At 43.0% G+C, this 17039-nt stretch overlaps 1 protein-coding gene across 1 annotated transcript in view; it reads right to left on the bottom strand.

Moving 5' to 3' along the window:
* The window catches only part of KRT222 (keratin 222), a 222264-nt gene that overhangs the window by 62585 nt on the left and 142640 nt on the right, over positions 1–17039 (bottom strand). The window contains exon 7 of the mRNA XM_086924213.1: positions 16352–16572. Coding sequence (XP_086780339.1) covers positions 16352–16572 — 221 coding nt within the window. The remainder of the gene's footprint in view (positions 1–16351; positions 16573–17039) is intronic.

Genomic DNA, 17039 nt, shown 5'->3' with positions numbered 1-17039 from the left:
ACAGCTGGGTTCGATTGTCCTAATATTGTTATATCTCATTGTCGTACACCCGAGGGTGGCGGGGATGGCGAGACTCTTTCCTCCTCCAGGGTCCTTTTTGTAGATTAGTGTAATGGTAGGGCGACAGGCACACTGCAAGTTGGGGTGGCTTTTTAGTCTAATGCAGGGGTGCAGGGTGGGGGGAGTTGTAACGGGTTCAAGTTGGGGGGTGGGGGGGAGTGTTTTGGGGTTTGTTATCTTTTCTCAAGGCAACGTATTGTTCTTTTCTACGATCCGGTTATTGTGTTCCTTGTGGGGTGGGTTCCACATTTCTTGCTGGGATGGGGGGTAGTGGGTTGAGGCTAATATCTTGGAATGTCAACGGGTTGGGCGATAGAATAAAACAGGGAGTGGTGCTGCAATTTTTGCGTTGCCTGTCCCCCGATGTCGTTGTTTTACAGGAGACACATCTGGTGGGGAACACGTGTCACGCCATGAACAGGTGGGGGTACTGTCTCGTTGCACATTCTGGGTTTACCACTGGTTCTAGGGGCGTTGGCATTCTTGTTCGGTCCTCTCTCTCCTTGGAGATAGACAACGGAATCCTCGACGACAGGGGGCGCTACGCCGCCCTCCCTGGTAGATGGGAGGGTAGGACTGTTTCGCTGATCACTGTATATGTTCCACCGGGTCTACAGACCTCCACTTTCTCAGATATTGGGCGAGTAGTGCTGGGACTCCCTGATGGTACCTGGTTATGGGTGGGGACTTTAATTCTGTTGTTTCTGGCAATATAGATCGCCACCCCCCCCAGAGATCTTACCAAGTCTCAATCATGGCTGAGTGGGTTTTTGGAGACTTTTGGTCTGGTGGACTGCTGGAGGCTGATGCATCCAGAGCAGATACAATACACTTTTCATTCTGGGGCCCATGGGTGTCTTTCAAGACTTGATTACGTTCTGATGCCGGCGGCGCAGTCCCCTTCTGTTAGAGAGATCAGACACCTTGCCCGGGGCATTTCAGACCATTCCCCATTGTGGCTCTGTATGGACACTAGAGTGTGTGGTGCAGGACGAGTCGCTCCCATAAACCCCTGGTATTTACGTAATCCTAAGACCCGTGCTGGTTTGGTAAAGTCCCTGGATCAATATTTTCTTGAAAACGAGGGGTCTGTGTCCTCATCTGTGTTACTATGGGAAGCCTTTAAGACGGTCATTCGTGGGCAGGCTCTATCCTTGATTGCTGATGCTAAGAAAACTAAAAACCAAGAAATTGTCCGTCTCGAGACAGAAATAGTCGAGCTGGAGAGTGACTTGGAATCAGGCGTTACTCATGCCAAACTCCATGCCTTTGGGCTGAAGCAACTGGACTACAAATCCCTGGTTACGGATGCTGCCAAAATAATGCACAGGGAGCAGCAGGGCAGATTATATGATGTTGGGGACAAGGCGGGTAAACTGATTGCGTGGCTTGATAAGAAAGAAAGGGCGAATCGGGTGGTCCCCGTGATTCAGAAACTGAATGGAGTGTGTGTGACTGATCCGAGTGAGATAGTGGGGTGTTTTGTGGACTATTTTCGTACAGTGTATTCTCCGGTCTCTGATAGAGCTGAGGAAGACTCTTATTTGTTGCTACGCGATATTGTACTGCCGCGCCTATCAGAGGCTTACCGAGACCTAATGGATGCTCCACTGTCGGCGGATGAGATTGCAATCGCCATTCGCTCCGTTCGCTCTGGCAAGGCCATGGGCCCCAACGGTCTGCCCATCGAACTATACAAATTGCGCCCTGATAAAGTGGCACCGTATCTCCGAGATATGTTCCTGGAGTTGCGAGACCTTGGCTCTCTCCCTTGTGATCAGCGTTTAGCTACGATTGTGGTAATTGCCAAGGAGGGGAAACCTCTGGATCGCTGCGCTTCATACAGGCCCATCTCACTGTTGAACGCCGAACCTAAAATCCTAGCTAAAGTGTTGGCTAATCGGCTGATTACGGTGATCGGTGACCTGATCCACCCAGACCAATCTGGTTTTATCCCGCATCGTAACACCGCACTCAACTTGCGGCGTTTGCATGGCGTCCTCGCGAGGGCGGAGTCTCTTCATGAACCGGCCATCTTGGCTTCTTTGGACGCCACGATGGCCTTTGACACTATAGAATGGCTGTATCTCTGGGCAGCCCTTGCAAAATTTGGTTTCGGATCCGAGTTTATCGGGTGGGTGAAACTTCTATACGCTGAACCGCTGGCTCAGGTGGTCGTTAATGGCCGAGTATCTTATTCTTTTACTCTTGGGAGGGGTACGAGACAGGGCTGCCCGTTGTCCCCCCTACTTTTTGCGCTTGCCTTAGAGCCTCTGGCTGCTTGGCTCTGGTGGGAGCCTTCGATAAAGGGCATACAGTGGACTCCAGATTTTGAAGATTGGATCTCGCTTTACGCTGACGATATCCTGCTATACCTTACCTCCCCCCGAAAATCGCTTAATGTTTTGTTCGATGTTCTCACTTTGTTTGGCAAGAACTCAGGTCTAGTCATTAATTGGACTAAATCCTGTGTCTATGTAATTTCGGGTGGTCTCCCCCCTTTGCCTCGTAGATTTCCCATCCAGGTCTCGCAGACGGGATTCAAATATTTGGGGATTTTTATATCATTAGACCCCGTCGTTCGCTATGAACGCAATTTGCTTCCCCCTCTCCAGAGGCTGAAACTCGACGTTGTTCGCTGGCGTAGATTACCATTGTCGCCGCTCGGTCGCGCTGCACTCTTTAAAATGATGTCCCTGCCATGCTTTATGCTCTCCAGAAATCATTCGATATTAACCCCGCAGGCTATTTCCGGAAGGTGGAGAGCTTGCAGAGGCGGCTTGTCTAGGACGGGGCATGCGATAATCGCCCTCGCTAAGCTAACCCTCCCCTGGTATGACGGGGGTATGGCGCTCCCAGACATCAGGCGGTATTATTGGGCCTCTCAGTTGAGCGCGATTAACCACGCAACGTATGCACCCAGCCCAAATCCTGCATTTGAAATGGATAAGCATCAGTTGCCGGGTGGGAATTATAACAGGGCGCTCTACTCTAAGGGGGCAGGGAGAAATTTAACAGGTCCCACTAAGATTGCTGTACGAGTCTGGTGTGATGCGAATGCGGCCTTGGGTTGGAAGGATCGACTGACACGCGCGACTCCTTTGTATGCGTTTGAGAGATTGGGATGCCTCTGGACAACGAAAGGTTTTGAGAAATGGGATATGATTGGTATTAGTAGGGTGGGCGACCTCTGGGCCAAGGATGCAGTTAAGACTTTCGAAACGTTGCAGAAGGAATATGAGTTGAGTGACAGGGAGTTTTTCAGATACGCACAGGTTCGCCATGTCTTAACCTCGGTCTTTCCTGCTAGTGTCAATATCCTCCTTCCCGCTGGAAGATCGTGTGCTTGATGGTCTTGTGCCTGATAGTATGATTTCATTAATATACAAGAAGTTGATCAATAATCGGGCGGATCTCCTTGTACGCCTCAGAGAAGTCTGGACTGGGGATGGGCTGGAACTGGACGATGAAGATTGGCAGTCTGCACTATCCTCACCTAAGGAGGTGGCTATTCCCGCCCGTCTCCGCCTCGTCCAACTTAAAATTCTCCATCGTGTGTATGTCACCGGTCCTCGTCTGGTTTCTATGGGTTATTCTGCTGATGGGCTATGTAAGCGTGGTTGTGGAGTGATTGGTACCTTCCTCAATATTATTTGGGAGTGCCCGGAGGTGGCCGCATTTTGGAATCGTGTGCATGCAGTGATGGAGAGTGTAACCGGAGTCGCACTGTTGCCTGAAGCCCGGCGATGTCTGTTGAATGTGTGGGAACCGAATGATTATAATGTCGCTCAGACCCGGTGGGCGACCCTTGGGAACATGATTGCCAAGAGAGACATTGCACAGTTGTGGGGTTCCCGGCGGCCGCCCACTGTGTCAGTATGGAAGGAAAACATGGATTGGTGTATGTTTAGAGAAAAGACTGTGTATTTGGCTAGGGGCAGACCTAGGGCGTGGACTAAGGTCTGGAGCCAGTGGAATGCCTACCGCGGGAACATATGTACACCCCCGTTTGATGACAATCTGGACATCTCCCTCTCCCCCTGATCCGACATTCCATGTCTTGCTTACATTTTGTTCCTATTCTTGGCTTCCCCGCTGGCCCCCTGACCCCCTCCATTAACTATCAGTTCACACAACTTTGCACTTGGAGGTCCCTCCCGTACGAGCACAATTCTGTGTACAATGTTCTATGCCTTGAGACTTGTTATTTTTTCTTTTCTTTATTTTTCTTTCTTTTGTAAAAAACAAAATAATATTTCATTATGATTCGATCCTGTGTTGCTATAGATCTTATTCTGAATCGCTGCTGGGCCTCAGGGATGTCGGCGAAAGAGCTGTGGTATATAATGATTGCTTCTACTTTGACTAGCGGCCGGCCCCTGTGGTTGTAGGCCCTTGTGTGTAACTTTATTTGAATGCACAATAAAGTTTAAAAAAAAAAAAAAAAAAAAAAACAAAGAACGAGAAGGCGATACAGAAGACTTATCTGCTTGAGAATTTTAAAAATAGTGTAATCGTACCGTCTTCATCACCAGTGGGGTCACCTAGAGTTTCAGCTCTAAAGAAATTCCAAAATATTCAACTTTGTATTGATTATACATGTTAGAATCAGATTACGATCAACAACAGATATCCTTCACCTCCTATAGCAGATGCCTTAGAGTGAGTCCATAGAGGATGAGTCTTTACTAAGCTTTATTTATGAGGTACTTATTATATGTTACATGTAATGGAAGGTGACAGTGGAAACTGCCTTTCCACACCACAGTTGGACATTTTGAATATCATGTAATGCCATTTGGGTTGTGTAATGCTCCTGTCACTTTTCAGCAATATATGGGAGCAATATTTTATGATGCCTTGAATCAGTTTGTGCTGTTCTTGTTTTATAACATTCTAGTGGGTTCAAGGGAACATAAAGACATGTGAGTTTGGAGTTAACAAGACTTCAGCAAAATAATTTGTCTTGCTAACACGAGAAGTGTGAGTTTGAGAAGAAAGGAGTTGAGTATGGTGAGTGGACTTTGCTGGGATGATAGTGCTGAAATAGCTTTTATAACACACACAAAGGTTTACTTAAGCACCAATTTGATGCATCTTCACACTTCAAAAACATTTATTCTGGAATTGGATGCCTCTGAAAAAACAGTTGAGGCAGTTTTGTTGCAGGAACAAGTAGACAATTGACAAACCCTTCCTGTCATTTATTGAGCTCAGGTTTTATCAGTCCCTGAACGGAACGACCCAGCTCTTGAAAGAGACATTTTAGCCATGAAGATGGACTGTACTGAATGGAGATATCTTTTGAAGGTCACTAGATAACCATATGACATTCAAGTTGGTCATCGATATTTGCAGTGCTTGTGATCTCTTCAATGCACGAATAGCAGTCAAGGTAGATGAGCATTTTTCTTGTATAGTATGATTTCACAATCACGTATATTCCTGGTCCAAAATGTTTTGGAGGATGCTCTACATCATCATTATTCTTAATCATCACTTACTTATATCCATCCTGTTATTCCCTCTCAGTGTGTGGTTGGAATAGTTCAGTGTTATTTTAGACAGACGTAAGATGCCTCAAGAACAAATGGATCCAAAGGAATCAGAAAATCTTCATCTAAAGAATCTCAGCAAATAAGCTATCTTTCTACCAACTAAGGATCTGCTGTTGGATGTAAATAAATGTGTCATGGCTCCGACATTTCTGGTCACAGAGAAGTTAAGGCTTGGATATAGTGTTACAATCTTTTTAAAAGCCAAATGTTCATTCTTGTATTTAAGAATATGTTCTTATCTGTTCTTTTTGCGCCCAACATAAATGATTACATTCTAAGGATTTTGGATGTCTTCAGGTGCTACCAGTAGCTCCTGAAGTTGGGTATATGATGTCTACAGATTTGGGTATATGATGTCTACAGGTCTGGGGGCAGGATGTTCTCCTTGAACACCGCCAAGCTCTGGAATGCTCTCCCCATCTCACTTCGGTCCAACCCAGACCTCCTCTCATTCCGTAAAAGTCTAAAGACCCTGCTGTTCGCTAAATCCGACTCCCCCTAGATTCCCTCCAGGCACTCCCTGCTTCTACTCAGCGCTTGGACGCTTTCGGGCAGCAATCGCGCTTTACAAGTACTTTTACAATTACAATTACAATTACAATTATAGCAAACCTTCCACCTTCAGAGGGATATAGTGTAATAAAGGTTACAGTAGATACTTTATCAATGGTGGCTCAGTGATGGCATTTCCACGATCACGGTCATTCGGAGGGTTGTTCTGTGAGCCGCATGAAGATAAGGGCAGGGTGGGACAGCAGAGCTTGAGCTGGGCAATGCTGTAAGAAAAGGGGATGGAATACCCTTATAAACTGCCAATTCTAAGATGATGGTCCATCCAGAGAATTTTATCTGAGGTTCCCAGTCCAAGATGAAGTAACGCTTTTTGAAATGATGTCAGCTATTATTTAAATGAAAAATTAGACGGCATTTTCTAGTGATGGATACATCACACCTCATTAATTCTCTTATTTTTTCATTGCATTCTTCACAAACTTGCTAAGTGTTTTATCCCCAATTCTTATTGCTTACAGTTGGAACTTGTAATGGACCTACTTCTGGATGTCCTAGCTTGGCTCTTTCCTCTCCCTTCTTGTTTGGTGCCTTGCTAAGTATCAATCTCCAACTTCAATCAAGGGCTACAAGAGTGCCAGGGAGGTTTTTCACCGCCTGTGCTTTCTTCTCTGACCACGGACCCTCTTAAGAATAGACTTGAGCCCCTTTATCATGTACTACAAGGTGCAGGGTGGCACATGGTTACAGAGAAAAGTTGCCCTTTACTCTGACATTGAAGAAGGAAACTCAAGAGAACTTTTCAGTGTCAAGCCATTGACAATGGATTATGCTACTGCAATATGCACAAGACTTGAGAAAGAGTTGTACAAATGTTGTTGACAGTTGAACATCAACAGTATGATCCAATTCAATGCCACATTTGGGTAACCAGAGGTGTACTTTCAGATTAAGCTATGCTTATTACACCAGGTTATAACAAATCAACTAACAGAATTATATATTTATTTTACAAGACCTTACATTAATTTAAATTGATCTAATATTTTTCTAGGTTCAAAGACTCTAGCATAAGAGGATCGTTTCAGGCTAAGGTTAAGAACAAGAAAAAAACATATTACATTTATGTGAAAAGTTTGAAAAAAAAGAGTACAGCACTGAGGTTCCAAAGAAAAGTCAATTTAGAAGAGGGAGGAAATGTTGAAGAAACATTCAAAGGATGCTAAAATTGGTAGAATGACCTGTATCTATATTTAACCGGATCTAATAAAATTAAAACGATAATTCTGAAAACACTGGCAAACAGTAGAAGTTGAAAGTGCCTTAAACACAGTTTTAAGGCCCACTTCAAAGATATGCTCAAGTAAATGAAAAGAACTGTATGATCAGTTACAAAACAGACTTTGGCTTACTCACGAGTCTGGCAGTCCACGGACCAACAGACTCGTGGAGGCACTGCGGTGGCAATCTCCCGATCGCCCGATAACAATAAGGTGGTCGGACCGCCATTGCCCTCTGCAGCCGCTGTTCTCTGGCAGTGTTGCGGCAGTCAGGAGGCAGTAATATATTTGGCAGGACCGCCGCGGTCCCGCCAAGCATATTGAAAGATTCCTCTCCACTAAGGTTTTCATAGCAGTTCCACCGCCATAAAAAACATGGCGGAGAGGAAACAAAGGGGGCTCTAGAGTGCTCACTTTTGCCTCTGCGCCATGTGGATGCACACAGGGGGGGGGGGACAACATGTGCCCCTCTCGAGTGCATGCACACCAATTCCTGCACAGCATGGACTTTTCAGTTCATGCCGTGCAGAATCTGTGTTTGGCATTCCCACTGCAGTGCCCATTTTCAGGGAACAGCCGTGTGTAGGTCGAAACAAAAGCCTGCCAGACACGAGCTACACTCGTAATCTGATTGATGGCCCGACCACAGCTTTGGCAGTGCAGCGGCTGGGCGGACCCAGCGCTGCACCGCCAAACTCATAATCAAGCCCTTAGTCTACAAAATAAACTGATCTGCCAACCAACTGCAAAGTCATCTATATGATCCATTGCCAATGCAGTCTGTATTCTGTTGACTAATCTACTAGAAAGGCAAAATATGGCAGGATAAATCTAAATCATACATTTGCACCAGAACCATAAACTCACCACTGGGCTGTCATTTTAACAACATGAAGGATTAAATTACTTAACATCATAACCCCCATCCTGTGGATTTGGTGATCCGGAAGATTGTTTATGCTTTTCATGAAAGACTGTACCTTGAAAATATTTTTCTGTGCAATAACGAATGCTAAAATATAGAATTTTGACAAAAGCATTAGTTGATGGAATTAAACAAGGGCTTAGTGATGTAGTCAATGAAAATGCCACTAGAAGATGATGTGAAAAAGTGGTGGAAAGAGGAGTTACACACAAAGAAGGGCATTAACAATGGAACAGGACATCAACAGAATCTACTGAAGGATGGGTAAACGGTCTGGACGCAAAGACTTTTGACGGTGAGGAGCAGAATGTGAAAAACACTCAGCTATGTGCAAACCTAACTGTGTTTTGCTGCTTTCTTTAGTGTAGAATGTTGTGGCACAGTACGCCAGGTATGCTGACATGAAAACAACACAAGGAAGTAGAAGTGTGTTGAGTATGAAAGTGTTTTTATAATTGGTTAAATCTGAAATGTATCCATGTAAAATCTATGATAGTTTCATTAGTCTTTCCGTAGATTTCTTAAAAAGATAGGATGGAGATAATTTCTTAAAGAAGGAGTACTGCTCCGAAATGAATTGACGTATTACATTCCCTAATTCATAAGACTGAAAAGCTGGATAAAGCAATACAGTGCATGATGAAATTAACCTTTATATTTATGATTTCGGAAATCAAAATCATAACTCTAATAACTGTACAAATAAAAGAATATCTTTTTGATAAAATGTTTGATGTGGAGACTGTCTGCCTCATACAGCGTAGGGTGGCTGATCCGAACAGCCATGCTGTGATCCATTTTCTAAATATATAAAAAGCCATAGGTTTTATAGATAATTTTGAATGGAAACTGCCCACCTAACACTGCCCCAATAAACCAGGGTTTTTCCTGTGCCCCCTTTGCTCAGGTCAAACTACAATGACAGCTCTTTGGGGTAGTAGATACTAGATCAGTTACAGTAGAGATTACAAGGAGCCCTTATCATAACACGTTAAGTTAAGAAAAAAGTCACAAAGTTAAACAAACAAAATATTTTGAATTCCAAGCACCCTGATCTTTAGAAGTAATATAGGCCCATTTATCATTTGGCACTTTATCTTACTACTCTTTTCCTCAGTGAGTTGCACTAATTATTGCTGGGTACGCCCATGCTAGGGTCCAATTGGATTTGTACATTGAATTATGCAGATGGTCTACTGATTTTTAATTAGACTCCTTAGAGAATGCAATGCACTTTTAAATCATTGGTATTCTGTATCTAACCATCTCAAAGTTAATCACAGTAAAAAGTGATGAAAAATTGTGAATTTTAGAGTTCATTGGTCCATCAAAGACAGGTGATTACTGACAGTTGATGAGTATTGTTATCCTGGGATCCTATTTGGTAACCATCTCAGTTGGCACACTATGGGCCTCATTACAATACATCTACTGCTACGGTCCGACCGTCATATTAGGATGCGTGAAGTTGGAGGCAGCAGCCAGAGTGACGACGAGGCCTTCTGACGGCCTCATGGAGCCTGTCAGTCGGAAGCCCCTCATAGGTTCCGCAATCACGATTATGATGTTGGTTTCCGACAGCCTTTCCATGTCGGCCTTTCGGACATGGAAAGGCTGTCGGAAAGCGACATTGTGGATCCATAGCAGGCCCTCCGGATCTGGGCCTGGGTGGGCACCTAAGGTGCCCCCCAGAAAATCCCAGCAAAGTGTGGCAGGCACCATGAGGTGCCTGCCACACGGTGCAGGGATTTTCACAAACTCCCATTTCTACAAGGGAGTTTGTGCTACGCACAGTTTCTGCCTGCCGCTAAAGCTCCCATAGAGAAATGGAAGTTTGCGACCGCATCATGTTCGGTCACATCGCAATCAGGTGTTCGGTACCGCCTACCTATGCTTGGGTGGTTCCATCACCGAAACGGTATTGGTCGGAGACATTTCCGACTGACATCGTAATTATTGTCACTTCAGAGTAATAGTTTAATTATTTTTTTAGGATTTGACCTCAACTCTTGAAGGAGTGTAGTGTTGTGTTTATTAGTGAATATCACAACTTCTAAAACTTGCAGTTATTTTACACAATTTTTTCAAGAATGCAATTCTATGGCTAAACATGTTAAATTCACTACTGTGAATATGTTAACCTTCCTGAACCCTGTTTTTATTGTGAGCTATTAAAATATCTTAAAATTGTTGAAGGTTTTTGTAAATCAATATGACAATAATTAAATAATAATTAAATAAATTCCAGGTGAAAGGAAATAGTTTTCTTTCACCAGACAATGACAATGAATTACTAATTTAAATTAAATTGTGACCCTGCTCTAAAGTTGCTTTCTCAACTTGCTGAACTTATTGATCAAAAACTGTAAAACCAAAATATTTTGTTTTTCATTTAGTAATTTTTGGCTGAACACTTGTTTGTTTAAAACTTTGAGAAGTTCCTGACATAAACAATTTTGTGTGAGATTTTGCAAGAAACTTCTGCTTGCATCAGAAATATTTTGCCTCTAAAGAAAGGAGGAACATATATAAAATTGTCCAACTTCACATTAGACAATTTTGAATTATGACAAATTTTGCCTGGGGAAAATCAATTCTAGACAGTGCTTATTATGGCTAATGTATGTTTTAGCTCAGTGATGTCCATAAACGTTGAGGTGGGTTGAATTCATGTATGAGTTTCAGGATAATAACTATGTAAACGTTTTCCATTCAGCTCAGTCCATTGAAATTTATATTATGTGGATATTCCAAAAATGTGATTAAGTGCCCCGTCCTCTTGGACCAACTTTGTTCACACCTGCAGTCTGGTTCACCAGCATTAGCACTCATGTACCTAATCCTTGACTGTAATGAGAGTTTCAGAGGATATGCAGTATAACAAACGCAGGGGAAAAATGAAGGCGTTAACCCCACCCTTTTTATATATATATATATATCTCGATTATATGACCCTAATGTCTCTACTACTCTGAACACCTTTCAGTCCACTGCCTATCGGAGGCTTTGCACAAAAGTAGCTTGGGAAAGCCATGGCTAGAGTAAAACAGAAAGATTCAGAGAAAACTGCAAAAGCATTGCAAAAAAACAAATTACCAAGACATGTTTTTAGTCAGAAAAGAAAAATAATTCTGAATTGAACTGATGTGTTAACATTTGTTGTACTAAATAAACTTTTAGAACATTTGTAGCTGTGGGGTAGAGAAGCTGCACACGTTCAGCATTGAGAGACAGCCTGGGGTTAGGGCTGGGACGTCAGCGAAGATAAATGATAGCAAGCTCTCTCATCTTCAGTGAGAACCCCAGGCGCAGCTGTACGCAGCTCATTACATGATGCCAACATGGCCACCTGCCAATCACATACAGCCTTTGGCTGGCAGTGTGTAATGAAAGATTTAAATGAAAAGACTTGCACAGTAAAGTACTCAGTATGCAAGTAGGCTTGCTGGAGATTGCCCATATTAATGGTTTGAGAGAAATCCCCCAACATGTTCAAGGATGATTTAGTAGCTAATTTATTGAACCAGAGAATCTTAGAAGATTGTTGCATATCACGTCCCTGTGGAAGCTTAGTCTAGAGTCCACAACACTACTTTGACTTAATAATGCATGTATCCAGGTTACATTTGGGTCACAGTGTAATCCTGTGTGGTGGGCTGAGCAAGCTAACGTTTCATGTGGAAGCAGAAATCAAAAGAGATTTAAAGCACACTTTGAAAATATTCCCAAAGTTTGTTAGGAAAAATAACGCATTTCAATCACTATAATCCGAGCAGAGCAAAAAACTAGCAGAAGAGAAACCCTTCTAAATATCAAAATGTCACTTTTCGTCAGTGACCCCCACTGTATGGTTTGCACTTGTTAAGGGATTTTCTTAGAACTTCTCACTATTGGTGGTGTCCCATCTCAGAGCAAGAGCCCTGCTGGTATATTTAAAACACCATCAATGAATCAATCAGGTGTTTATAAAGTGCAACTACTCACCCATAAGGGTCTCAAGGCGCTGGGGGAGGGTGTGGGGGGCTGCTGGTCTTGTTTGGTGTGGAGGTTCTTTCAAAGAACTAGGTCTTGCAGTCCTTCTTAAATTGGGTCAGCAACACGGATTGCCTGAGATGAAGGGGCAGGGTGCTCCAGGTCTGGCAGGCAAGGAAGCATAAAGAACTTCCTCCGGATCTGGTCTTATGGATTCTGGGGACGGTGCCTAGAGAGTGATGGGCGGAACAAAGTTGTCTAGCAGGAATGTGGAATGCGAGCCAGTGGTTCAGGTAAGCTGGGCCTATGTTGTGGAGAGATTTGTAGACATGTGTGAGGAGTTTGAAGGTGATTCTCCTACCAGAATAAAAGCAGCTTATAACTGATCATATTGCTACCTGTTCCTTCATTGAATTAAATTTAAAGATGGCTTTACTTATATGTTAATAGTAAAAGAAAAGAAAATGTTTTACATTGCATCTTTAATGCTGTAATAGATCTGAAGACCGAACTTCCTGTTTTCTAGTGATGTCATTTTCTGTTTTATAGGAACACAGCTGATGACAGCCCACGTATAGGAAATGATTAGACGGTTGATTTAGCAATCTGAAAATCTGGATGGCGCTATATTGGAGTACTGCTCGGAGAGCTGGGAGGTTGGTTCATTAGAAATGTTCTCGCCCGTTTATATCTGACATCTGACATCTGCAAGCTTGTTAAGATCTAGGAGGGGGATATTGTGGTCCTCTGGTGTTGTTAGAAAGGATACATTAAAGATACGCCCTCGTTCAGTCTTTGAATTTTAATCTACGACTTCTGAAATGTTCATTTGTCAAAGAAAAGCAAAGCCCACTGGTCTTCTCACTGATTTGCTCCAAGGGTGGATTTTTTACCCTTCCCCCTTTGTTGTCCAACTACAAACATCCAATCAATAATGCAACAGTACAGTATGGAGAAGTGGCAGAACAATTGGCAGAACCACTGGAAAAGATCCTCGCAATACCCTTCTTGGAGAAGTAACCAATTTAAACTAAGAGTAACACTGCAGATATTGACTAATGACCGGAATTCATATTCTGATTATAGTTCTAGAAGAGAGAAACTATCACCAGCTATGAAGGTATTGAGACAGACACCACCTTTTATGCAACATTCTTCTGACAACGCTATCCCTAAATATAATACATAGTTCTTAAGCTGTGACATCACTATCCCTACATGTAATACCGCATTCTTATGTTGTGATGTGCATGACCTGAGGGGTATTCCCGTTATGAGATTCAAATGCTGAGTTGCAAAACTGGAGACAGAGTCTCTCTTCAAGACACTCTCACCCCTTTCCCATCCATATAATAACCAAGACCTATTAGTCACACTGTTATTTATCATATGTATAGAATCCAGGAGCATTCACTTTGTCTACAAAATAACTTTAATGCGACTCTTTAAAAATATGCAAAGACATAACTGATGCCATAACTCATTTGTCATTCTTTCTGGATTAAGTACTGTCCACATCTGATAAGGGGGTAAAGCATGCTATTATTTCTTTCATTAAATCTTTAAACACGTGCCTATATGGTACTTACAGTCAGACTCTAAAATGAATAAAGTGTCAGTCCTGAAACACAAAGAGAAAAGCCACCATGGACACATCTTACGACTTAAATGTGCCCGATTGTCTCATGGATGCCCCAAGGATTCAAGGTTTTTGGCATACCCTACAAAGGGGATGGCTGTGAAAGAACTAATTACATGATTACTTTTTGAGGCATTGTCAGCTCACAGTGCTATTTCATTAGAAGCTGCTAATAAGTCACCACCCAAATTTAGAAGTAACTAAGATCAAACCAATTTATGGGACGTGTCTACGTTTGTTCCTTGTAATACGTGCTTGAGATTTCCTATAGGGTTTGTTATGGGAAAAGTCATTAATTCCTGTTCTTCATCTTTCAAGCTATGCCCTTGATCAGATCCAGCCCCGAACTAGAACAGTTGGGTACCTCCAACCCATAATATTTTTTCTAGTTGAATACTGCTAACCACTTTGATGAGCGAGTGACCAGCTCTTGGGTGCGCAAGCCTCAACAGGTTCGCTGATCTGACTAATGGGAGGTTTCCTAATCAGGTATCCAGAGAACTGACTGACAAGGTATTAGGACGGCTGGTCAGGCATATATCAGATGGTGGCCGAACCACTATGTGGAAGGGTGAGGGGCCATGTAGAGGGAAGAGGGGCTGCCAGCTAGCAGGAAGGTTGACGGTCAGTTAGAAAGTGTCTGGGAGTTTCACTGGCCAGATACCTGAGGATTTGGTGACCTGATAGCTGAGCTGTCTGTGGATCACATATCTCAAAGTAAAGTTAGGCAGTAATCTGGAGGTTTAGTTGGCCAAATATATAGACGAATAATATACTTCATACCTGGATTGTCGACTGGACATATATCTGCAACATTTGCTGGCACTCAGTTTTGATTCTGTTTAAAAATATGTGTTACTGTATTTACTTTATGTGGTTGACTTCCAGGCTAAAACAAGCCCTGAGTTGGCTTAGGCTTAAGGAGAAAACATTCAACTTTGTTCTGATATCTTGGATGTTAACTTATCAAATTAACAAATTTCCCAGGGAAGACCTAGAGGCTAAATAAAATGTATACACAGGATTAGCATTATCATTCACATGTTTAGCCAGAAGTCTGTAGATTCAAGAATGGAATCTTATCTCATTTTAAAACTTTTTTATTTCAGTGGTGAGAATACCTCCTATGGATGCTTGAACATATTAGTTTGTGCCACTCTCTGCAGCTTTCAGTAGATCCTGAGGGAGAGAGATTCCAACCTAGAGACCATGGGCCCGATGTAGGTGGCCAAATACCGGTCGGTAACGGTGAAAATCGGTACATTTCACTGTTACCAACAGGTATTTAGCCATTCCTCATGTAGGGAAGGAATCGGTAATAAGGAATCGGTAAATACTGATTTTTTTATACCGATTCCTTATTGGCCTTGCATTTAAGGAATCGGTAGTACCGATTCCTTAAATGCAATGTAGAAAGCACATAAAAGAGTGCTTTTGGGCCTTAAGGAATCGGTAATTACCACCAACTTCAAGTTGGTGGTAATTACCGAATTCCTTTAAAAAAGCACTTTCTTGCTTTTTTAGAAGTGCCATGTGGCACACATCCATGTGCTTAGGGCATGCATGTGTGCCACATGCACATTCCAGGGGTGCAACAGGGTGTCCTTTGGACACCCTGGCACCCTTGAAATACCTCCCGGTATTACCGAATCGGTAATACCGAATGTCTTCACATTCATTCCTATGGGCTTCCAAGCCCATAGGAATGAATGGGTAGGTATTCCCTTATTACCGAATCTCAATTACTGATTCGGTAATAACGAACATTAAGGATTCTGTATTTTTTACAGAATTCTTACCTACATTTGAAATACCGATTTCTTAATACTGAATCGGTAAAATTCGGTATTAAGAATTCGGTATTTCACAATTACCTACACCGGGCCCCAAATGTCTGATTTCCCAGGCGCTGTCCATACTCTTGGATACCTCTTCAAGGATTGACATCCCTATCACTCATCTAGGCACATAAAATCGGCTAACTTCATCCTGCTCACTATTCACCAAACCTGGGCACTACCACTGGCAGAATATCTGAGCACGTTCTTGGCTCTGTACTTGAAAACCTGATTCGAAGGTGAGTTGCTCAAGTTGCTGAGAGACCGGAAGACTCACCTCTTGCAGGTATCCTTCACACAGGAGTCACAGCTGCCCTGCAGCCTCCTAATGACCCTCACATAAGCCCACGTTCATTGATAATCTTGCTTTTCAACCTCTTACTCTTCTAGTTAGATAACTAAGATCACTTATCGACTCCTGCGGGTCCTGAAGGATTTCCTATTAGATCCCCTACTACTAAGTGAAAAGATCGCCTTATCACACCTAGGGAAGTCGACTGAAGGACTGCGTTTGGTATAACCCCCAAAGAAACAGAAGTATAGATAACACCTTCCCTTCGGTCGCATACCTGTGCTCCTCTCCCTCCAGCAGGCTGCGGTAGGTCTGAATCTCCTGCTCCAGCCTCATCTTCATGTTCAGCAGGTCCTGGTGCTGCTGGAGCTGGTTCCGCATGCCCTGCCTCACGTCCTGCAGCTCCGTCTCCAGCCCTTCGATCACCGTACTCAAGTCATCCAGCTGGCTTCGGTACTGCTGGTCCATGGCAAAGAGTGACTTGTGCAGGCCTTTCTCCTGTGAAGTCAAATTACTAGGCAAGATTACAAGACATGCCTGTTGTTGCTACAAAAAGAGTTCCCTGGTGAGAAGAAAACTCTATACTGTGCTCATCCTTATGTTATTTCATAAGCATTTTTTGATTAGTGCTAGTTGCTACAATTTTACTTCTTGTACGTATGTTATGGCGGTTGCCAGATAGTTCTTTTTTTTGCCAGATAGTTCTGTGTCGTCATTACACCCTAGGATTTAATTTAAACAGCAGTTCCTAATGCGAGCTGTAGTCTTTGTTTTTGTTGAATTAATGCCATTAGACTAAGATGCTTGAAAACAACATACAGAAGGATATCTGATTACTGAGGACATGTGACATGGAGGGATCGGGCATCCCATTCTGGTATTAGCAGTTGTTTCTGTCACCCAGTTAACGATACACAAAATATTGAAACGTTGAACAGATGAGTGAGCCACGTCCGGTTTAGAAT

This window comes from Lissotriton vulgaris, chromosome 5, assembly GCF_964263255.1.
Source record: "Lissotriton vulgaris chromosome 5, aLisVul1.2, whole genome shotgun sequence".
Lineage (NCBI taxonomy): Eukaryota > Metazoa > Chordata > Amphibia > Caudata > Salamandridae > Lissotriton > Lissotriton vulgaris.
The sequence above is the reverse complement of the archived record's forward strand: the minus strand, read 5'-3'. Positions and strand labels throughout refer to the sequence as shown.